This window comes from Herpailurus yagouaroundi, unplaced genomic scaffold, assembly GCF_014898765.1.
Source record: "Herpailurus yagouaroundi ecotype Mexico unplaced genomic scaffold, PumYag 568, whole genome shotgun sequence".
Taxonomy (NCBI): Eukaryota; Metazoa; Chordata; class Mammalia; order Carnivora; family Felidae; genus Herpailurus; species Herpailurus yagouaroundi.
In genome coordinates, this window is record NW_024412785.1 from 97,873 (window position 1) to 120,708 (window position 22,836).

The 22,836-nt window shown below is 41.2% G+C and overlaps 1 protein-coding gene and 2 long non-coding RNA genes across 6 annotated transcripts; 2 read left to right on the plus strand and 1 right to left on the minus strand.

Annotated features, from left to right (window-relative positions):
- Window positions 1-867: 867 nt before the first annotated feature.
- On the plus strand, window positions 868-15,591 carry LOC121023623 (uncharacterized). 2 transcript variants are annotated; one of them, XR_005787457.1, is made up of 2 exons: window positions 868-1,097; window positions 14,548-15,591. It is a non-coding gene; the product is annotated as an uncharacterized LOC121023623 (long non-coding RNA). The 2 variants fall into 2 exon arrangements; XR_005787458.1 differs by lacking the exon at window positions 868-1,097 and adding an exon at window positions 12,549-12,913.
- On the minus strand, window positions 12,233-22,599 carry LOC121023621 (ankyrin repeat domain-containing protein 26). Of its 2 annotated transcripts, XM_040465567.1 has the most exons (5): window positions 22,164-22,595; window positions 21,176-21,393; window positions 19,693-19,921; window positions 13,923-13,968; window positions 12,233-12,474 (listed from the first exon to the last, which is right to left on the minus strand). In XM_040465567.1, exons 1-5 carry the CDS (start codon window positions 22,275-22,277, stop codon window positions 12,341-12,343), a joined length of 741 nt encoding a protein of 246 aa, XP_040321501.1. In that variant the 5' UTR covers window positions 22,278-22,595; the 3' UTR covers window positions 12,233-12,340. The 2 variants fall into 2 exon arrangements, with proteins under 2 accessions (XP_040321501.1, XP_040321502.1); XM_040465568.1 differs by lacking the exons at window positions 12,233-12,474; window positions 13,923-13,968 and adding an exon at window positions 18,151-18,343 and having other exon boundaries at window positions 22,164-22,599.
- On the plus strand, window positions 16,062-18,641 carry LOC121023622 (uncharacterized). 2 transcript variants are annotated; one of them, XR_005787456.1, is made up of 3 exons: window positions 16,062-17,362; window positions 17,473-17,603; window positions 17,801-18,641. It is a non-coding gene; the product is annotated as an uncharacterized LOC121023622 (long non-coding RNA). The 2 variants fall into 2 exon arrangements; XR_005787455.1 differs by having other exon boundaries at window positions 16,062-17,603.
- Window positions 22,600-22,836: the final 237 nt, after the last annotated feature.

Consider the following 22,836-nt stretch of genomic DNA (forward strand, 5'->3'; position numbering starts at 1 on the left):
GCCCGGTGCCTACAGCCCTGCATGGTGCCCTGTGCCATTTGGTCAGGGCTTCTTGAGTGTCCCCCGGTGGAGACGGTCGGGTCCTGAGCCGAGGGCGCCACGGCCCCTCGAAGGCAGGGGTGGGCAGAGGTGGATTGGGAAGGGAAAGGAGAAAGGACTCATTGTCCAGCTCCACGGAGGCTCCCCAGGTGCACCTGCTCCAGGCCACCTCTCCTGAAGGAGGTGGACGACCTTGCTCGGGCTCCCAGAGAGCTGGAGCTGTAGGATCTGGGCCAGGAGCAGCCTGGTCACTTCCCCAGATCCCTGTGAGGCGGCGCTACCAGCCCCCGCTTTTCTGCCTCCAAGAGAGCAGGATTCCAGAGTTGGGGGCGGGGGGCAGAGCCAGGGTTCCAGCCCATCCTTTGAGGCAGCAGCAGCCGGGCATGGTGCCAGGCACTGAGCACCCAGGGGGGAACCGAGATCCCTTCCCGTTTCCCTTCCTTCCTTGCCGGGTCTCCTCGGGACCATCAGCCATCCTGCTCAGAGCGCTTGGAGGGCTGGAGTCCTTCCCCGTGTCTCCGCTCTCCACCACTTCCCTCCCATTGTGGGGGACCCGTCGAGTTCCTGTACATGAGCCACCTCATCGGGGCGTGCCTTGCCCAGGCAGGACTAGACGTTTTCGAACCCCAGACCAGTTCTGAGAGCCCAGCAGCACTGACTGCAGGTGCAGGTGTGTGGATTTGGGGGCGGAGCGGGGGGGGTGTCGTTTATTCATTCAACAGGCCAAGGTCAGCGCCTCCTTTGCATCAGGCTCTGTGCTGGGGCCCCAGGAGAGTTGGGCAGCATCGCCCAGTGTGGGGTGAGGAGCCCTGGGGGGGCAGGCCAGGGGTGAGGCAGCTCAGTCCTTCCTCAGCCTGGGGGAAGTGCAGTTCAGCTGAGCCTCCCTGGGCAGGGAGTGAAAGATGACACAGAAACTTGGAGCCTCCTAGAGGATTTGGACTTTATCCTGGGAGCAGGTGTTCCATGCTGAGAGGGGCGGCATCAGATGTGGCTTTTGCTTGGCTCGTGGGGCTCAAGCCAGGAGCCCCTTCCCTGGCAAGGCTGCTGCTGTTGTCCAGGTGAGTGTGGCTGGTGGCGCAGGCAGCGTGGGCCAGTGGCACAGGGGGCCGGGTGGGACGACAAGTACCTGGGCATGGAAGAGACCTGCCTGGCGATGGGGAGCGCGAGGTCAGTGAGAAGCCAGATTCAGGATGACTGCCGGGGTCCTGGACTGGGAGGCTGGGGGGATGGTCACATCTCGGGTTATCAGCTCAGGTTTCAGGAAGCACTATTTGAGAGAGTTCTTTGTGGCTGGTTTTGCGGCGGAGGGTCCCAGGCAGAATGGGAGTCGACTCTGCGCCCAGGCCTCTGCCCTCCAGCTTGGCCCAGGCCCTGCCAGGTCTGCTCCTCTCTCTCCCTTAACCCTACAGGCACCTTAGCCTCTTGAGTGCCAGGGCTGCACCTCGCAACTGTGCCCTGTCCACATGGGGGAGCGCCACTCCACTCCCGCTGCCTGGGTCCACGGGGACCGCCCTCTGCCCCGGCACGCTGACCCTGTGCTTTGATGTGTCTCATCCCCTCGCTGTGCAAGGGCATCTCCCCCACGCCTCAAGGCGCGCAGGTCCTGGAACAAAGCCTCTCTGCACTACAGCTTGAATCTTTCACCCTCCTGGCCCTGTGCTAGAGCAGGCTCCCTGAGGACAGAGGAAGGCTGGGACACACCATCCCCTCCCCTCCCCCACCTCAGGCCTGTGGGCTAGAGATGGAGCTGAAGCTCCTTGCTGAAGTGGCCCTTTGTACATTGTCCCCCTGGGGGAGGGGGGAGCCTGGTGGGAGGGGCTGGCACTGCCCGACACCCTGTGCTGATCTCAGCGGCACTGAGGATCCAGGTGGGGAGTGCGGGGGGTGCGGGGGGGGGGGGCGGGTTGTCTGGGCCTGGGATCAGGGGAGAACACCCTGCCAGGTTGGGCTGGCACTGGCCGGGCCTGCCGCCCCACACTAGACGGTACTTGTCACTCAGAGTCTGTCATCACTTCTCAGGCAAGGTGCATCTACAGGCCACAGTTTAGGGAGCGCTGCTCCTGGCCAGGCTTTGTCCTAGGGGGTAGGGGCTGGGGCGCCACTGAGACCTGTGACCCGTGACTGAGGCTTACAGGCTTAAGATGACCCTGCTCTCCTGTTGACATTCTGAGCGCCATGGTGTGGGTGGGGGAGACAGACCACGAACAGGTAAACAAGGAGCCGGCTAGCTTCCACTGTGAGTGCCTGAGTGCCAGGGAGCAGAAGACCCGGGCGGGGGACAGCTGCTGTAGCTGGAGGGCCAGGAGGGCCCCTCTGAGCAGGCAGCCACATTCCAGGCCGAGGAGCAGCCAGTGGGAGGACCCTGCGATGGAAAGGTGGGGACTGTGACTGAGCCCAGTGGACGAGGACGGCGAGGGCAGCAAAGATTCGAGGACCAGCTTGGCGGGGTCTGTGGGCCTAGAGAGGAGTTTGCATTTCATTCTGAGGGAGACTAGTGTGCGGGTGGGGTCGAGGGGAGGGGGGACGTGGCCTGGTGGGGACTTTGCAGTGACAGAATTTGTGGGGCCCAGTGCCAAATGAAAATGTAGGCCCCGAGGGGCGCCTGGGTGTCTCAATGGGTTAAGCATGCGACTCTTGATTTCTGCTCAGGTCATGAGTCCAGGGTTATGGGATTGAACCCTTCGTCTGGCTCTGCATCAAGCCTGGAGCTTGCTTAAGATTCTCTCTCTCTCTCTCTCTCTCTCTCTCTCCCCCTCTCCGGAGCTCTGCCACGCTCCCCCACTCTTGTGTGCGCTCTCTCTCTCTCTCTCCCCCCCTCGCTCTCTCTCCCAAATAAAATAAAATAGGGGCACCTGGGTGGCTCACTTGGCTGACCACTTCTGCTCAGGTCATGATATCGAAGTTCGTGAGTTTGAGCTCTGCGTCGGGCTCTGTGCTGACGGCTCAGAGCCTGGAGCCTGCTTCAGATTCCGCGTTTCCCTCTCTCTCTGCCCCTCCCCTGCTCACACTCGGTCTCTCTCTCTTTCTCAAAAATAAACATAAAAAAAATAAAATAAGATAATGAAAAGAAAAAAAAACGAATGAAATCACAACTATGTTCAGTTACTCTGAGAAATGCAAAGTTGGTTTAACATGAGCAAATAATGTAATTCCCCACAGTACAAATACTTTATTTTTTTTATTTTTACTTTTTTAATTTAATTTTTTATTTTTTAGAATTTACATGCAAATTAGTTAGCACAGAGTGAAACAATGATTTCAGGAGTAGATTCCTTAGTGCCCCTTGCCCATTTAGCCCATCCCCCCTCCCACTACCCCTCCCACAACCCTCAGTTTGTTCTCCATATTGGTGAGTCTCTTCTGTTTTGTCCCCCTCCCTGTTTTTATATTATGTTGGTTTCCCTTCCCTTATGTTCATCTGTTTTGTCTCTTACAGTCCTCATACGAGTGAAGTCATATGATTTTTGTCTTACTCTGACTGACTAATTTCACTTAGCACAATACCCTCCAGTTGCATCCATGTAGTTGCAAATGGCAAGATTTCATTCTTTTTGATTGCCGAGGAATACTCCATTGTATCTAGATACCACATCTTCTGTATCCATTCATCCATCGACGGACATTTGGGCTCCTTTGCATACTTTGGCTATTGTTGATAGTGCTGCTATAGACATGGGGTGCATGTGTCCCTTAGAAACAGCACACCTGTATCTCGTGGATAAATGCCTAGTAGTGCAATTGCTGGGTCGTTGGGTAGTTCTATTTTTCGTGTTTGGAGGAAACTCCATACTGTTTTCCAGAGTGGCTGCACCAGCTTGCATCGCCACCAACAATGCAAAAGAGATCCTCCTTCTCCACATCCTCGCCAACATCTGTTGTTGCCTGAGTTGTTAATGTGAGCCATTCTGACAGGCCTAAGGTGGTAGCTCAGTGTGGTTTTGATTTGTATTTCCCTGATGATGAGTGATGTGGAGCATTTTTTCATGTGTCGGTTGGCCATCTGGATGTCTTCCTTGGAGAAGTGTCTATTCATGTCTTTTGCCCATTTCTTCACTGGATTATTTGTTGTTTGGGGGTTGAGTTTGAGACGTTCTTTGTAGATTTTGGATACTAACCCTTTATCTGATATGTCATTTGCAAATACCTTCTCCCCTTCTGTCAGTTGCCTTTTCGTTTTGCTGATTGTTTCCTTCGCTGTGCAGAAGCCTTTTAGTCTGATGAGGTCCCAGTAGTTCATTTTTGCTTTTGTTTCCCTTGCCTCCGGAGACGTGTTGAATAAGAAGTTGCTGCGGCCAAGATCAAAGAGGGTTTTGCCTGCTTTCGACTCGAGGATTTTGATGGCTTCCTGTCTTGCATTGAGGTCTTCCATCCATTTTGAGTTTATTTTTGTGTATGGTGTAAGAACGTGGTCCAGGTTCATTCTTCTGCATGTCGCTGTCCAGTTTTCCCAGCACCGCTTGCTGGAGAGACTGTCTTTACGCCATTGGATAGTCTTTCCTGCTCTGTGAAAGATCAGTTGGCCATACGTTTGTGGGTCCATGTCTGGGTTCTCTATTCTGTTCCATTGATCTGAGTGTCTGTTCTAGTGCCAGTACCATACCGTCTTGATGATTACAGCTTTGTAGTATAGCTTGAAGTCTGGGATTGTGATGCCTCCTGCTTTGGTTTTCTTTTTCAAGATTGCTTTGGCTCTTCGGGGCCTTTTCTGGTTCCATACACATTTTAGGAGTATAGGTTCTAGCTCTGTGAAGAATGCTGGTGTTACTTTGATAGGGATTGCATTGAACATGTAGATTGCTTTGGGTAGTATCGATCTTTTAGCAATATTTTTTCTTCCTATCCAGGAGCATGGACTCTTTTTCCATTGTTTTGTGTCTTCTTCCATTTCTTTCATAAGCTTTCTATAGTTTTCAGTATATACATTTTCCACCTCTTTGGTTAGATTTATTCCTACGTATTTTGTGGCTTTTTGTGCAACTGTAAATGGGATCGATTCCTTGATTTCTCTTTCTGTTGCCTCGTTTTTGGCGTATAGGAATGCAACCGATTTCTGCGCATTGATTTTATATCCTGCAGCTTTGCCGAATTCATGAATCCATTCGAGCCGTTTCGTGGTGGCCTCTTTGGGGTTTTCCATATAGAGTATCGTGTCATCTGCGAAGAGGGAAAGTTTGACCTCCTCCTGGCCGATGTGGATGCCTTTCATTCCTTTGTGTTGTCTGATTGCAGAGGCTAAGACTTCCAATGCTATGTTGAGTAGCAGTGGCGAGAGTGGACATCCCTGTCTGGTTCCTGACCTTAGGGGGGAAACTCTCCCATTTTTCCCCACTGAGGATGATATTAGCGTCGGGTTGTTCATATATGGCTTTTAGGATCTCGAGGTATGCTCCTTCTCTCCCTACTTTCTTGAGGGTTTTTATCAAGAAAGGATGCTGTGTTTTGTCAAATGCTTTCTCTGCGTCTATTGAGAGGGTCCTATGGTTCTTGCCCTTTCTTTTCTTGATGTGATGAATCACGTTAATTGTTTGGCGGATATTGAACCAGCCCCGCATCCCAGGTATAAATCCCGCTTGGTCGTGGTGAGTGATACTTTTCATGTATTGTTGGATCCGCGGGGCTAATATCTTGTTGAGAATTTTTGCATCCATGTTCCTCAGGGAAAGTGGTCTATAGTTCTCCTTTTTAGTGGGGTCTCTGCCTGGTTTTGGAATCAAGGTAATGCTGGCTTCATAGAAAGAGTTTGCAAGTTTTCCTTCCATTTCTATGTTTTGGAACAGTTTCAAGGGAATAGGTGCTAACTCTTCCTTAAATGTTTGTGAGAATCCCCCCTGGAAAGCCATCTGGCCCTGGACTCTTGTTTTTTGGCAGAGTTTTGATTACTAATTCGATTTCCTGACTGGTTATGGGTCTGTTCAAATTTTCTATTTCTTCCTGTTTCAGTGTTGGTGGTGTATATGTTTCTAGGAATTTGTCCATTTCTTTCAGATTACCCATTTAATTGGCATATAATTGCTCATACCATTCTCTTATTGTTGTTTTTATTTCTGCTGTGTTGGTTGTGATCTCTCCTCTTTCATTCTGGATTTTATTTATTTTGGTCCTTTCCTTCTTTTCTTTTTTGACCAGACTGGCTAGTGGTTTATCAATTTTGTTCATTCTTCCAAGGCACCAGATTCTGGCTGGATTGATCTGTTCAACTGGTATTTTTGTGGGGTTTTTTGTTTGTTTGTTTGTTTGTTTGTTTGTTTTGATAGCATTAATTTCTGCTGTAATCCTTATTATTTCCTCTCTTCTGCTGGTTTGGGGTTTTATTTGCTGTTCTTTTTCCGGCTCCTTAAGGCATAAGGTTAGGTTGTGTATCTGAGATCTCTCTTCCTTCTTTAGGAAGGCCTGGATTGCTATCTATTTTCCTCTTATAGCCACCTTTGCTGCGTCCCAGAGGTCTTGGGTTGTGGTGTTATCCCTTTCATTGACTTCCATATACTTTTCAATTTCCCCTTTAACTGCTTGGTTGGCCCATTCGTTCTTTAGTAGGATGTTCTTCAGTCTCCAAGTATGTGTTATCTTTCCCAATTGTTTCTTGTGGTTGACTTCGAGTTTCATAGTGTTGTGGTCTGAAAATATGCACGGTATGATCTCGATCTTTTTGTACTTACTTAGGGCTGATTTATGTGCCAGTATATGGTCTATTCTGGAGAACGTTCCATGTGCACTGGAGAAGAATGTATATTCTGCTGGTTTAGGATGAAATGTTCTGAATATATCTGTTAAGTCCATCTGGTCCAGTGTGTCATTCAAAGCCATTGTTTCCTTGTTGATTGTTTTGATTAGATGATCTGTCCATTGCTGTGAGTGGGGTGTTGAAGTCTCCTACTATTATGGTATTACTATCGATGAGTTTCTTTATGCTTGTGATTAATGGATTTACATATTTGGGTGCTGTCACATTTGGCGCATAAATGTTTACAGTTGTTAGGTCTTCTTGGTGGATAGACCCCTTGATTATGCCATAGTGCCCTTCTGCATCTCTTGATACAGTCTTTATTTTAAAGTCTAGATTGTCTGATATAAGTATGGCTACTCTAGCTTTCTTTTGTTGACCATTAGCATGATAGATGGTTCTCCATCCCCTTATTTTCAGCCTGAAGGTGTCTTTAGGTCTAAACTGGGTCTCCTGTAAACAGCATATAGATGGACCTTGTTTTCTTATCCATTCTGTTACCCTATGCCTTTTGATTGGAGCATTGAGTCCATTGACATTTAGAGTCAGTACTGAAAGATATGAATTTATTGCCATTATGATGCTTGTAGACGTGGGGTTTCTGGTGGTGTTCTCTGGTCCTTTCTGATCTTTGTTGCTTTATATATATATATATATATATATATATATATATACACATGTATATATATGTATACACATGTGTATATATATATGTATACGTATACATATGTATGTATGTATGTATATGTAATTTTTTTTCATCTTTTCTTCCCTCAGAAAGTCACCCTTAAAATTTCTTGCAGGCTGGTTTAGTGGTCACAAATTCCCTTAATTTTGGTTTGTCTGGGAAACTTTTTCTCTCTCCTATTTTGAGTGACAGCCTTGCTGGATAAAGAATTCTTGGCTGCATTTATTTTTTATTTTATTTGTTTAATGTTTATTTTTGACAGAGAGAGAGAGAGAGAGAGAGAGAGAGAGAGCAGAGAGAGAAGGAGACACAGAATCCGAAGCAGGCTCCAGGCTCTGAGCTGTCAGCACAGAGCCCAACGGGGGGCTCGAACTCACAGACTGCGAGATCACAACCAGAGCTGAAATCGGACGCCTAACCGACTGAGCCACCCAGGCGCCCCCGCACATTTTTCTGATTCAGCACACTGAATATATCCCGCCACTGCTTTCTGGCCTGCCAAGTTCTTGTGGGTAGGTCTGCTGCAAACCTGATCTGTCTTCCCCTTTAGGTTAGGGAACTTTTTTTTTCCCCTTGCTGTTTTCACGATTCTCTCCTTGCCTGAGTATTTTGTGAATTTGACTATGATATGCCTTGTTGATGGTCGGTTTTTGTTGAATCTAATGGGGGTCCCCTGTGCGTCCTGGATTTTGACGTCTGTGTCTTTCCCCAGGTTTCGTACATGTTTTCCGCTATGATTTGCTCACATTACCCTAATACCCCTATTTCTCTCTCTTCCGCTCTGGGACGCCTATGATTCTGATGTTGTTCCTTTTAAATGAGTCACTGGTCTCTCTAATGCTTAAATGGTGCTCTTTTGCCTTAATCTCCCTCTTTTTTTTCTGCTTCATTATTCCCTATAATTTTGTCCTCTATATCTCAGAATCTCTGTTCTGCCTTGTCCATCCTGGCCGCCACTGCATCCATCCGTGATTGCAGCTCAGTTATAATATTTTTAATTTCATTCTGGCTATTTTTTATGTCTTTTATCTCTGCAGAAAGGGTTTCTAATCTATTTTGGACCCCAGCTAATATTCTTATTATCGTGATTCTAAATTCTGGGTCAGACATCTTGCTTCTATCTGTGTGGGTTAAATCCCTGGCTGTCGTTTCTTCATGCTCTTTCTTTTGGGCTAAATTCCTGCTGAATTCTGTGGTTCAGGTTGTGCAGATTGTTGTGTTAGTCCTCCAATCAGTGTTCTAGGTGTGTAGGATGGTTTCGTGTTGGCCTGGCTGTATTTCATGGATGGGAGACACACACAAAACTTCCATGCTGTTCTGCCATCTTGGCCCCTCCCCCATTCACAAATATTTTAAAAACTTATCTCAGGGTGCCTGGGTAGCTCCGTCGGTTAAGCATCCAACTTAGGCTCAGGTCATGATCTGACAGTGTGTGAGTTTCAGCCCCATGTGGGGCTCGCATTGGGCTCGCCACTTTCAGCGCAGAGCTGGCTTCAGATCCTGTCTCCCTCTCTCTCTGCCCCTCCCCTGCTGGCTTGCTTGGTCTCTCTCAAAAATAAACAGTTAAAAAACCTATCTCAATAGACGTGAAATAAACATCTGTTAACGTTCAATATTCATTCATGACAGAACTTAGAAAACTAGTATTATAAGGGAACTTCCTCAATATACTTGTGGCAGAAAGACCCTAAGTGACTCCATAATATCTGCCCTTTAGTGTTGTCACCTTTTCTTTATAATTCTTTTCTCTTAAGCTCTGTGACTTGACTCTAGCTATTAGAATATGGGAAATGTAAAGGAATGTCGCAGACATAATTAATTCAGTTAATTCAGAGTCAATCAAAAGGAGGATTATGCTAGGCCAACCTGATCTGATCACGTGAACACCCTTCAAGGAGGACTGAGCCTTCTCTGAAGTGACATTCTCCTTGCTGGCCTCCTAAACTAAGCAGCCACATCGAGGAAGTCTATGTGGCCACGAACAAGGAACAGCCTTGCTCTAGGCTGAATATTGTGTCCCCACTCACCGAAACTCATGTGTTAAATCCTAATGTTCAACGTGATCGTATTTAGAAGTGGGGGATTTGGGAAGTGATTAAGCCATGAAGGTGGAGCCCTCATGAATGGGATTAGTGCCCTTATAAAGGAGGGCTGGGAGAGCTCCCTTGGCCCTGCGCCAAGCAGGAAGACCAGCGTCCATGAACCAGGAAGCAGGCCGTCGCTGGACACTGAATCTGCCAGTGCCTTCGTTTTGGACTCCCCAGGCTCCAGAACTGTGAAAAATAAAACTTTTTTTCATAAGCCTATGGTATTTTGTTAGAGCAGCCCAAAAGGAGTAAGACAAGTGTCTGGGAACGCTTAGGACCTAAGCCTCCAACTAGTAAAGAGCTGTGGAAATGAGTCCAGTCATACAGTCACAAGGAAATTCTCTTAAAAACAAACGCAATGGGCTTGGAAGCAGATTCTTCCCCATCGAAGCACCCAAATGGGGAAGCGCAGTCTAGCGGACACCTTGGGTAGCGGACAGCCTTGTGAGAACCTGAACAAAGGACCCAGCTAAGCCATTGCTCAGCTTCTGACCCATAAAAATGTGAGATACATGTGTGTGGCTGTAAGACACTGTGTTGATGGTGCTCTGTTGTAAACGGCAAGAACAAACTAAGAGACTGATAAAAGATATACACTTTAAAAAACCCCACTATCTACATAGTTCTAGAAAACTACTTTTACGTGTTGCAATTTCAAGAAGACATGAACACTCACTATCCTCACATTTACTCAACGTCATTCTTGTAGTAGGAAAGAAAAAAAAAATGAAAGCTCTAGGAATCGGAAAGAAACAAAAATGCCACTATTTATAGATGATATGTCGCTGCATGCCCCAAATCCAAAGGAATCTGCAGATAAAACACTCGAGTAAGAAACAATATATTGTGGGGAATAAGCTTAGACAATTAAAAGACTAGTTGTTTGCAAAAATCAGTATAAGAAATGTCTTTCCTTACGAACTATTGGCAGATTCAATGCAATTCCAATGAGAAACGGCTTTGGAGAACTTGCCAAGTTGATTAAAAAGACCTGTGGAGCCCTTCCTTCCTTTCTTCTTTCTCATCCCCAACAGTTTAGTTCCCAGTCCTAGAAACAGAGGCATGGAGTTGTGAGGGTCCAGAGTAAGGTGCTGGAGCTTAGACAGAATGGGGAAGGCATTACATGTGGGACAGTCACCCTGCACAGTGTTGGAGCTCAAGTGAGAGCATCCCTGAAAAGTGAATGATATAGAATAATGAAGTATCACAGACTGAACAGGGTGGGGAGGCATCTGCACAGGGGAAGAATAGCCCAGCGTGGGTTTTCAGAACCTGCAGGGGGGCAAACCGTCTGCAGACGAGGTGGCCTGGCACAGGGTGTCTGAGAAAGGAGATATGTACATGTCTCAAAGTACTTCCCCACAAAATACTAAATAATTGGAAAGTGGAAAGTTAACATTCCAGGCGAGAAACCTGGCAGATACTACCTCTGGTGGCCAACATTAACATCACCAGTACTGGGACAAATCAAAACTGTAGGTCACACGATAGGATGCAATGAAAAGAGTAGGTTGTAGTGATACTCTTGCTAAAAATGTATGATCTGAATTTTACCATAAGGAAACCTAAGAAAAATCCACATTGAAAGACATTCCACATTACTGGGATTTACTTGTCAAAAGGTTAAAAGTCATGAAAGTCCAGGAAAGACAAAAGAACTGTTCTAGGGTGAAAAAGACTAAGACACACAACTGAATTCAATACATGGCTCTGGACAGGACCTTCCTTGGTATTACATATACTACAGATAAGTGAGCAAACTTAAAAAGAATTATGAGGAATAAATGATAGAATTATACTGAACCCTTGAACAAAAGAGTTTTAATGGGTGCACTGACTACACGCAGATTTTTTTTCAGTACCGGAAATGTACTTTATAATTTTCTTCATGGTATTTTTTTCTGTAGCTTACTCTATTTTAAGAATATGGTACGATACAGATCATATACAAAAGATTATTGGTAGTAGCAGTGGTTGTCTTTGGGGCTCAAAAGTTGTTCATGGCTTTTTGACTGTGGGGGGCAGGGGTCAGAGCCCTTAACCCCATTGTTCAAGTGTCGAGTGTATTAATGTTCTGACTGTGAAGGTTGTATGGTAGTTATGTGGAATGTACTGACTTGTAGGATTTAAATGCTACAGGAATCGGGCATCCCATTAGCAATTTACCTGCAAATGGCTCTCGGGCCGGGGGGAGTGATTTCTTTTTTTTTCTCTATTTTTTCTTTTCTCTAGCTTTGTTTCCAAAAAGCAAATCAAAAATAAATAAATAAATAAGTAAATAAATAAATAAATGGAAAAGGTGAAAAGCCTTAGGTAAATCTTATTTCTCCATGTGGAAAGAGCTATGAATCAGTTTACAATTAAAATTATAAATAGGTTTTATGGCACTATAAAAAATTGTAATATGTACAAACATTGGCAATAGCCATAGCAGGAATACATCAAACTAACATCTAAATCTTTAGGCCCACATATAGTCATAAAAATTGGAAAATACAAAAAAGCCATTCATGAACACTAATGAAGTATTTATGACAACTTCGTTGTTTGGGTGCTGTTCAAACACCAGGGAGTGGAACAGTCTGATGTATGTCAAACACTCTAGTGCTGGTTTCCATGTACAAAATGTGGTTAAAAGTTAATGAGTTGCCAAGAAACATAGTTTAAAATATTATACAGATTTTCATTGCACACATATGACACAAAAACATTTTCCTTTAATCAAGATTTTGCCATATAGTGTGTTCAATTGGGAAGCAATGACAATGTTTTGTAAGCATCCAGCAAATTTTTTCTATTTATTTTTCAAATCATATAATTTTTGCTCAAAATCTGTACATATTCTCGTGACGCTTTCCATACTGGATCTTGATTTAGAATTGAATCATCAGTAGATACTAAAGGAGTTCTACAGGATCCTCGTTCAAACTCGGTAGCAGCTGAAAAGGAAAAGAAAGAATTATCTTCTTTCTCCAAAATACTTTTCACTACAGGTCCTTAAAGAAGAAAAGAAAAAAAGAAAAGAAAAGAAAAGAAAGGAAAGGAAAGGAAAGGAAAGGAAAGGAAAGGAAAGGAAAAGGAAAAGGAAAAGGAAAGAGAAAGTTGGGGCCTTTATGAAAAGGTGTTAAGAAAAATGAAAAATAACTACGTACAACTGCAATATGAAACCCAAGATTAGTATTAAATATATTTTGCTCAGGGTTGCACACTGAATTAATTGCTATTGTGGATAAATATCAGAGTTTCTGGTTTTTTCATTACAAGGTGAAGTTACTAGATGGGGACACAGTCCACCCTGACCAGTCATAAACTATAAACTGAAAAATCAAACAGGCATTTCCAAACATTTCTGAACAGGACCTTCCTTGATATACAGATGTAAGTGACAGGTATAAAACACAGCACTACTGGAACATACAGAAGGGACATCCCAATTTTCCATCAATATTATCTGCTTTTTGGAGAAGGTGATATGTAAGCTGACACCTGAAGGACAAGGAAATAGTATGCTAGGTAGAGGGAAGAAGCACATACAAAGAGCTAGATGTGAGGAAGAACACTTGTGCAATTATGAGTAGTTTAGTTTGAGAAGGTGCTAGAGCAAAGCAGCAGAGTAGGGCAAATAGTGAGACAAGGCTGAATAATCTGGCAAGAAGCAAACTGATTTGGGTATTTTCATTCCATGCTAAGGAATTTGAAGTTTTACCCAAGGGCAAAAGCAATGACAAAGTCAGTGAGTGAAGATTGAAACCCGTTACCTGTCAAGTGACAGCTATATGACTTCTAATTACTTAACCAAGCATTAGTAAGACGTTTGGCTTTTTGGGTCTTCTATCACTAGCGGAAACAACAATTTGATAAAGCACACCTTTTCTGAGACTTGTGCAGGTTGACAGCTCCATAGGGATGGCACCAGTGAAGGAAGATTGTCGCCAGAAATAATAACAGATATATAGACTTAGGGAGATTGAAAAAACTTCTTTAACGTTTATTTATTTTTGAGAGAGAGACAAACCACAAGCGGGCAAGGGCACAGAGAGAGGGAGACAGAGAATCTGAAGCAGGCTCCAGGCTCCAAGCTTTCAGCACAGAGCCCTCTGTAGGGTCTGAACCCCCCTGAGGTGAAATCAGTCGCCCAACCGACTGAGCCACCTGGGTGCCCCTAGACTTTTGGGAGATTTTAAAAGAGCAAGAAACATGACGACTAAATGAGGAAGAAGTGTGTTCTTCATTATGCTCATGCTTTTACATTTTTTATTAGATATGTACAAAAAAAAATGTGAATGCAGTATCCATTATCCAAACAACGGAAAAGGATGCCAGTTACCATTTATAGTTTATTTCAGAAATCAATGATATCTAACTTCATACATTTTTGGCAACATACCTTCTTCTAGTGCTCTGGTTACTCTTTTCTCCAACTCCCGCTGCATCTGAAATAAGTCAAATATTATTTAGAATGTGTAAGGTAAACAAAAGACATTGTAGGAATTATATATAGCTTACGACATGTGGTCTTGAAACAATACTTGTAGAGATTAAACCAAAGTTAGGGATTGCTTACATAGAAAGACAATCACATGAATAAAATAAATTCCTACCTATTTTATGTTAGTTTTAGGTAATTGAGAACAGATACATACATACATACACACACACGTATATATGTGTATATATATGTGTGTGTATGTATATATACGTGTATATAATATGTGTATATTATATATATATAATGCTATTTAAGTGAATCTGATAAAAAGCACAATTAATATTGATCTATTGAATGTGTATAATCTCTGAAAGGTGATGTTTGATCTTACTGGTACAAAAAAGTTTAAACAAGAATCATATTGTATACTGAATTATTACTTGGAAATTATTAGAAAACCTGCCATTTATGAAAGTTTAATCAGTTTTTTACCTGAATGAATTGTTCCTTAAAATGGGCTTTCCATTCTTTCACTTTTAGAAAAGCAAAATTTGAAGGAATGCTTTTGCTATTAATTTTTCAGGACTGACTCTTAAATACATATAAAATGAAGAAAGTGGGACTGTCATACTGTTATGTGGAAATTCTACTGGCAAAAAATTGAGTAATAATATTTTGCTATCTGTATTATGACTAAAACATTTATTTCTTTTCGTATGCACACAAAGATTTCAGAAAATCTCTTTGAAGAAAGGAAAAATAGAGGGTTACAACAGTTTTCAAACTTAGCTTCTGATTTATAACTTTCTCAATTAGAGTTAAGGAAAACAATATACAATTTTCAATTGTAACTTTGTTTCCTTTGTCCAAATTAGGACCAAGTTTGGAAACACTTGACTTATTAAAGTTATGGTTATCTACTTACTTATGAAATGTGTACGAATATTTCCAACTACAGGTGACCCTTGAATAACACAGGGGTTGGGGTGCAGTCAAAAACCTGCATATGAGTTTTCATCCCCCAAAACTTAATTACTAATAGCCTACTGTTGACCGGAAGCCTTACCGGTAACATAAACAGTCGATTCGTACATATTTTGTGCAGTAGAATAAGCCAGGGCAAAAAAAATGACATTGAGAAAAACAGAAGGAATAGGAAATACACTTACAGTACTATACAGTATCCAAAAATAATCCATGTGTAAGTAAAGTAGACGCGCACAGTTCGAAACCATGTTGGTCAAGGGTCAACTGTATATTACAACTGTTCCTGTCTAGAATGTTCTTATTTAGATCTTTCTTATACAAGGTAGCCTCTCCCTGAATGCCCCAAACGGGCTCCAAAATAGTGTACTGAACATAATCAACACTGGTGATAAGGATTCCAATGTCTTTACAAATGTAGGTGTGAGGACAAATGTTTTGGCTGACATGTTTCCCAATATTTTCAGAGACTGTTTTCCCTAATACCTTTTTTTAATTGAGGTATAGTTGACAGACAATGTTACACGAATTTCAGGATACAAATTCAGATTGGACAATTGTAGACACTATGCTATGCTCACTACCGTACGTGTAGTTACTCTCTGTCACCATACAACATTAATACAATATTACTGATGATATTTCATATGCTGTATTCTTCATTCCTGTGATTTATCTATTTTATAACTGGAATTTGTACCTCTTCCTCCTCTTCACCTATTTTGTCCTTACTCTCTACCCACCTCCCCTCTACCAACCACCAATGTGTCCTCTGTAGTTATGATTCTGTTTCTTGACTTGTTTGGTTTTTTTATATTCCACATGTAAGTGAAATCAGATGGTATTTATTTGTCTTTCTCCGATTTATTTCACCTAGCATAATACCCTCTAGGTCTATCAATGTTGTCACAAATGGCAAGATCTCATTCTTTTTGATAGCTGAGGTATATTTCATTGTATACATATTACACATCTTCTTTATCCATTTATCTATTGATGGACACTTAGGTTGCTTCCATATTTTGGTTATTGCAAACAATGTTTCAATAAACATAGGGATGCACACAACTTTTCAAATTAGTGTTTTCATTTTCTTTGGGTAAATACGCAGTAGTGGAATTAATGAATATCTATTTTTAAGTTTTTGAGGAACCATAACACTTTTTTGATTAGCATTATATTCAGGCTTTATAAAATGAATGGGACAACATTACTATACCAGACTTATAAAATTAATAACTCAATACCAGATGATGGGGGAAGGCTTTATTCAAACAATTTTATATTACCATCAATAAATACGATATAAAATATAAACCACGTTTTTTACATGACATGAGTTAAGGAAATACCAAGGTAATGTTGCATCTTTTCCCCAAAAGCTCTTTTCCTAAATATTTACCTCTGCGACCTTTATGTTTATTTCTAGGTAAAAACTGTGTTTCGATGGTGAAAATAGCTTTCAAGTCCATGAATAAGAACACATGTGTACTTTTATGTATACCTTTCCATTTATCAGAAATATAAGGGGGTGAGAAAATTATACACAGAAAAACTATATATCAGCAAATTTTAATTCAAAGAACATTTTTAAAGAATTTTTAATTAGAAGGATTTTCTCATTAACTGTTAGCATTCAAATATGGCCCATAGAAATCTAAGGTTCGGTTGGGGACACTGCAGGATTGAGTCACAGCCATAGTCTCCATCTCTCCTTTAGTTAGACAGCTCTACTTCTCTCTGTTTTACACAATACAGTTTAATGCAAAAAAAATACATTCTATTCTTTGAAAAAATTATTTTGAAGGTATAAAAGTCACTAATTTAGTCAAAATCCCGAATTTTGCGTAATAGACAAAAAGGGCTCAGAGAGAGTGTACTTTGCGTGAGGTCATGAAACCAACTAGATGCAGACCAGGATTACACTTCTGGTCTTACCAAGCCTAGAGTTCTATGCCAGTTACTTCCTCATAGTCAGGAAAAATACGTATATTTTAAGTATAACTCAGAGAAAATGAATATATAAAACTTTGTCATGTGGCTCAATAATGTTTAGGTATGAGGCACACAAAATTAGCTCTCTAACTAAATTACAAATTTTAAAGTCATGAATAAAAATAAAGGAACAGAAATCATGTTAACTCCTTTTAGTAGCAGTCAATTTTTAAGCACTACTTTTTTAAACCACAGGACAGAGAACTTGAGAGAGAAAATCTTTAGGTGAAGCAAGCAAGCTGAAACTGAGGAAATTCTTCCTGAAAGAATGATTTATTTCTTCCAAAGAAAATTTGGTTTATCAAAATCAATCAACAAATGAGTGAACCCATGGTGTGGTTATTTATAGCAAAATTTAAAACCCAACACAGATTTCTCTTTCCCATCTAGCATGCTTCTGTCTAACCTCTCATCAGTTGGTATGTACAAAAGACACAATTCACTTTCGTTATAATTGAAATCCAGTCAGAAATAATAGGTGAACCTTCACTTCTCACATTTGGACTTCTCTCTCTCTCCCCCCCGACAGGAAGGGAGACTTACCTAACGGGTGAATTTGGGAGAAGGAGCTAAGCAGTGCTTATGTGTTTCTGAGTCTCCTCTTTGAAAAGATGTGCCTGCCCACAGTAACATGAATTTGGGTCTGCTCTCAGCTCTGTGGTAAGCACCCTGCCCCCAGGGTGGGTGTCAAGCATTTGTTTCCTCAATTTACAACTGTGTGGGGAAGTGCCCAATTTGGGAGGAAGCCCAGTGTGGCTAACATAACCTAAATCATATCCTCCAATTTGTTAGTGTGTATTAGTTATAAAGCTACTAAGTTTCTCTCCATCTCCCTGTCTCCTGTGTTCTGAATTTAGAAAGAGAAGAGCAGTGTTACTTGTCGCCTACCCAGTGTCACCTGTCACAGCTCCACCAAGAAAAATGACTAGACAACACTTACAGAAACATTCTCTTCTTCCTTGACTTCATAACTAATGTACATTGTTCAAAAGCAACGCCCACTCAAAAGAGAGAAAAAGTTGAAAGAAACCATTTTAGAAACAAACATAGAAAGTCAGACAAATGAGGACACAGAGGAATACCTTCCAAATGAAAGAACATGACAAAACCTAAGGAAAAAAAAAAAAACTAACAAAACTAAGAAAAAACAGAGATAAGTGATGTGCCTCATAAAGAGTTCAAGGTAAAGGTCATAAAGATGCTCAGTGAACTTGGGAGGAGAATGAATGGATCCAGTGATAACATCAACAAAGAGATAGAAAATATAAAAAAGAACCAATCAGAGCTGAAGGATACAATAACAGAAATGACAAATACACTAGAGGGAATCAACAGCAGAGAAGAAGATGCACAAGAACAGATCAACAATTTTCAAGACAGGGTAGTAGAAATCATCCAAGCTGAAAAACAAAAAGAAAAAAGAACTTTAAAAATGAGACTAGGTTAAGGGACCTGTGGGACAACATCCAGTGTAATAATACTTGCATTCAAGGGGTTCCAGAAAAAGAAAAGAGAAACGGGCAAAGAACTCATTTGAAGAAATAAAAGCTTCATTTTAAAAATTCAAATATTTGCTTGATTTAGCTATTTATAAAATGCTCTACAATCGCTCAGCAAGATATTTTATAAAAATTGAAACAGAGGTGCTATGAGTCAAAAAAAAAAAAGGAAAAAGAAAAAAGAGTGCCATAAGTAAGAGAGCAATTAAAGATGTATTCTCATGTAAGAAAATAGCAAAAATTTAACTTAAAAGAGAAATTAACCTTTTTAGTGTTACAAGTTGATTTAATTCATAAAAAAGGACTTACCATGGGTTCTTTTTTTTGTTTAAAGTAGCCTCCATGCTTAGTGTAGAGCCCAATGCAGGACTTGGACTCATGACCCCTAGATCAAAACCTGAGCTAAGATCAAGACTTAGACGCTGAAATGACTGAGCCACCCAGGCACCCCTTTAGATTCTTTTAAATAGTAAACATTCATATGTCGTTAAGTGTTTGGAGGATGATCATTCACTGACATACAGTGGTGCAAAAACTGGATGATAGCAAAACCTTCAAATGTTTATGAACCACTGCCAACCGAAAATAAGTCCAAGCATCTAAGTGTACCTGTGGTCAACAGGCAATAACATTTACTTTCTAAAATCAAATTTAAATGAAAGCTTTTCAAGAAATTTAACATGGGTCAGTTTAGTTATATTTGTTGAATACAGTTAATACTAGGTGTCTCTTGTGGCACACCTGGGTGGCTCAGTTGTTTTCAGTGCCCAAATCTTGATTTTGATTCAGGTCATGATCTCATGGTTTTGAGACTGAGCCCCACATTCGGCTCAGTGCTGAGCATGAAACCTGCTTGGGATTCTCTTTCTCCCTCTCCTTTTGCCCCTCCCCTGCATGCACTCACTCATTCTCTCGCTAAAATAAAATAAAAATAAGTATCTCTTGGAAATGAGAGATCAAGGGACTTAAATATATATATATATATATTTATATATATATATATATATACACACACACATATATATACACATACATATATATACGCATACACATATATACACACACACACATGTACACATACATATATATATATATATATATAATTTACCTCAGTTCTTTCTTAGCACATATAATTATGACTTTTACTTCGTATGTATTAGTTACTTAAACAACTCAGAATTTCACCAAAATAAAAGCAACAATTATATCAGATATCTGAAACCCAAAGTAAAACAGATAATATAACTAACCTTCCACAAGGAAGTCTCCCGGTAGGCATCTGACGGCCGTGGGTTTAAGGTAGGAATCACTAAGTTTCCTGTTGGAGTAAGGTTTCCATTGAGCACTAAATTATTTTCAAAATGTCCACAATAAGGTGTTTCCAGGCCTGGGCTCATAGTAAGAGTCCTGAGTGAAGTTTGATGCTGCTGTCTCTCTGCAAAAAGTTTTGTATTGCTCTTTGACAGTCTCTTATTAGTCCTGTGAAGATTAAAAAACACAAATACATTTTCTTTTTCCCTAAATCATCCCTAAATGACTTACATCTTTTTAAGTTTCCATAATAGTAAATAGCATTTGCCATTGAACAGTGTTTTAACACTGAACATGTGACAGAGCACACCTACTATCTAAAATTATACTTTTAAAATTGTTCTAAAGAAATACTTATGTTTCCAGGGGGATCCCTAACTAACAATTCAAATTAGGGAAGGGAGAGAAGTGGCTATCAGTGATGTACATGGCTTAACGAATAATACTTGCTGTCTTCTGGAATGGCTGTACTGACAACATCCTTCAGGATGCCAGTATATATACACACTTATATTTAGTAAACCTGTTTACAGATATAAAAATATACCATCCCTCAAAGACATTTTCAAGCGTTTGCTTTCACCACTCTTGTACATTTCACTTACTATCTCAAAGAAACTGAGCATTTGACACCGAGGAATCACTGAGACCAACAATCTCTAGGGGAGATAGTAGATGGCAGACGTGTGATCAGAAAGAATTAAAACAGCTACAGAGGCAAGTAGCTTATAACAGTTACCAAGGCATTGGAGGCAGAATCTGCCCTTTCTGTCTTCAGTCTTCCACATACCTCCCTCCCACCATGGTGCTCTTTTTAGCCACTTTGGGAACTATACTCCCCTTCAGCCCTGTGTGAGTCTTTCTGTATTTCACATGTATGCCATTATATAAAGTAGAAAAACCATAAAGGATAGTTTGTCTCAAGGCCCACTCTAGTAATAATACCAAAGTTCACAATCAAGAGAATAAATGTACCAAGCTGCCAGGATGAGTAGTAGTAGGACTTGACCTTTTAGGTTAAAGATGTCATCTTCCAAAAACAAACTCATTGACATTTCTATTTAGGGTACTTCTGACAAGCAATTTTATAATAATATGCTTCTAAATGAGAAAGCTTCAAACAATGCACTTAAAGACTAGCAGATCCGATCAATGGAAAATATACAGGGCAGGGGGTGCGGGGTGGGGGGGTGGTGGGGTGGGAGAAGAGGTCCTGTAAAACCAAAAAGAAGAGGAGGGATGCAAACTGTCCTGGACTAACATTTCAAAGGTAAGTTCACTTAGAAACATCATTTTCCAAAATTACACGATCTAGTTGGCTTTCACTTCCTACTCATCTCATGAACTTGGCTCCACAGAAATTATGCTTTAGAGGCAAATTAATAAGCTAAATTTCTTGTCTATGATTCTGTTTTGACTTACATGTTCAGCTTATTTCTCAAGGACTTTCTAACTTTTAATTCTTCTAGGTAGAGTTGCCCATAGGTTTCCAACTCTGTTTTAGTAGAATCTTCTTGAGACGTCTTCATTGTAGAGACCTGAGATTCCAGATCTTTAATTCTAAGTTCCATTTGACTTCTCGTTGAAGCATGAACATTTTCTCTTAACTGGTCCAAGTTTTCTTGAGCTGCTGCTTGTGCCTAAAGCAAATTAACAGGATAGTTTTAAAATAGCTATAATCTAAATAATTATACCTGTTTCCTTTAGTTCTGAGTCAATGATTCAGAGCAATTTTAAATGAAAAAAAAAAGCTCAAGTGTAAAATATTTATCATCAATGTCAACTGAATTAAATATGATTTATAAAATTAAAGTTCAATCATTCTTGTATTAATATTCATGCAATCTGATAATTCAAATAATAGAATCACTGACAAAAATTTTAAAGTCAACAATAAACTTAAGAATAATCCAAGTACAGTGCAATTTTTATTTTTAAAAATTTTTTTTCAACGTTTTTATTTATTTATGGGACAGACAGAGACAGAGCATGAACGGGGGAGGGGCAGAGAGAGAGGGAGACACAGAATCGGAAACAGGCTCCAGGCTCCGAGCCATCAGCCCTGAGCCTGACACGGGGCTCGAACTCACGGACCGTGAGATCGTGACCTGGCTGAAGTCGGACGCTCAACCGACTGCGCCACCCAGGCGCCCCTACAGTGCAATTTTTAAATGATAATTTTTCTTTTCCTCTTAATAGTGAGATTAGGTGTTTAAATCATCATTTTTTCTTATCCTCTCGATTTAGTGATAATAATGATGAAAACTGAAATCTTTAAGGGGAGGAACAAATGCCTCCAGAAATCTACAAATTACCATAAAGCAAATAGAGGAAACCCATACAATACATCTATCCAAAATATAATTTGCAGTGAAATGAACGAAAGCACATTACAGATCAATCAATTAACCTGTAAAAACAGGTTGACTTCGTGTAATTTTTGTACTATGTCCAGTCGTGCTCTTTCTTCAATCTCCCGTTTATAATGTTTCACTTGACTGCGTTCTACCATATTCATTTCCATAAATTGTTTCAATTTTACTACTTCTCGTTGTAACTTCTTGTTATTGCTCTATACTTTTTCACGTTCTTCTTCGAAAGCTTTCATTGATAATAACTCTTGTTGAAGAACTTGATTTTTTGCATCCAGGTGTAGACATTTTGAAGATGTAGTTTCCAGTTGTCTTGTAAGGACATCAGCCTGCATGAATAAAACACTATAGTTTGGAAGTGGAGTGAAAAGAGTCTAACTCAAAACTACGATCAAATTTTTTTTTCAGATTTTAAGTAATCTCTAAGCCCAGTGTGAGGCTTGAACTCACAATCTCAGGATCAAGAGTAACTGAGCCAGCCAGGCACTGAAATTGTTTTTTTTTTTTAATTTTTTTTCAACATTTATTTATTTTTGGGACAGAGAGAGACAGAGCATGAACGGGGGAGGGGCAGAGAGAGAGGGAGACACAGAATCGGAAACAGGCTCCAGGCTCTGAGCCATCAGCCCAGAGCCTGACGCGGGGCTCGAACTCACGGACCGCAAGATCGTGACCTGGCTGAAGTCGGACGCTCAACCGACTGCACCACCC

Excerpts from the sequence above, each read along its gene's own strand:
- LOC121023621 (XM_040465567.1), bottom strand. The coding sequence starts at position 22,277 with ATGGAAATGAATATGGTAGAACGCAGTCAAGTGAAACATTATAAACGG. Across the intron at positions 21,394-22,163 it reads AAGTCAACCTGTTTTTACAG|GCACAAGCAGCAGCTCAAGA; the intron begins GTTAATTGATTG and ends AATTTGCTTTAG. Across the intron at positions 13,969-19,692 it reads GGGAGACTTCCTTGTGGAAG|ATGCAGCGGGAGTTGGAGAA; the intron begins GTTAGTTATATT and ends GACTTATTTCAG.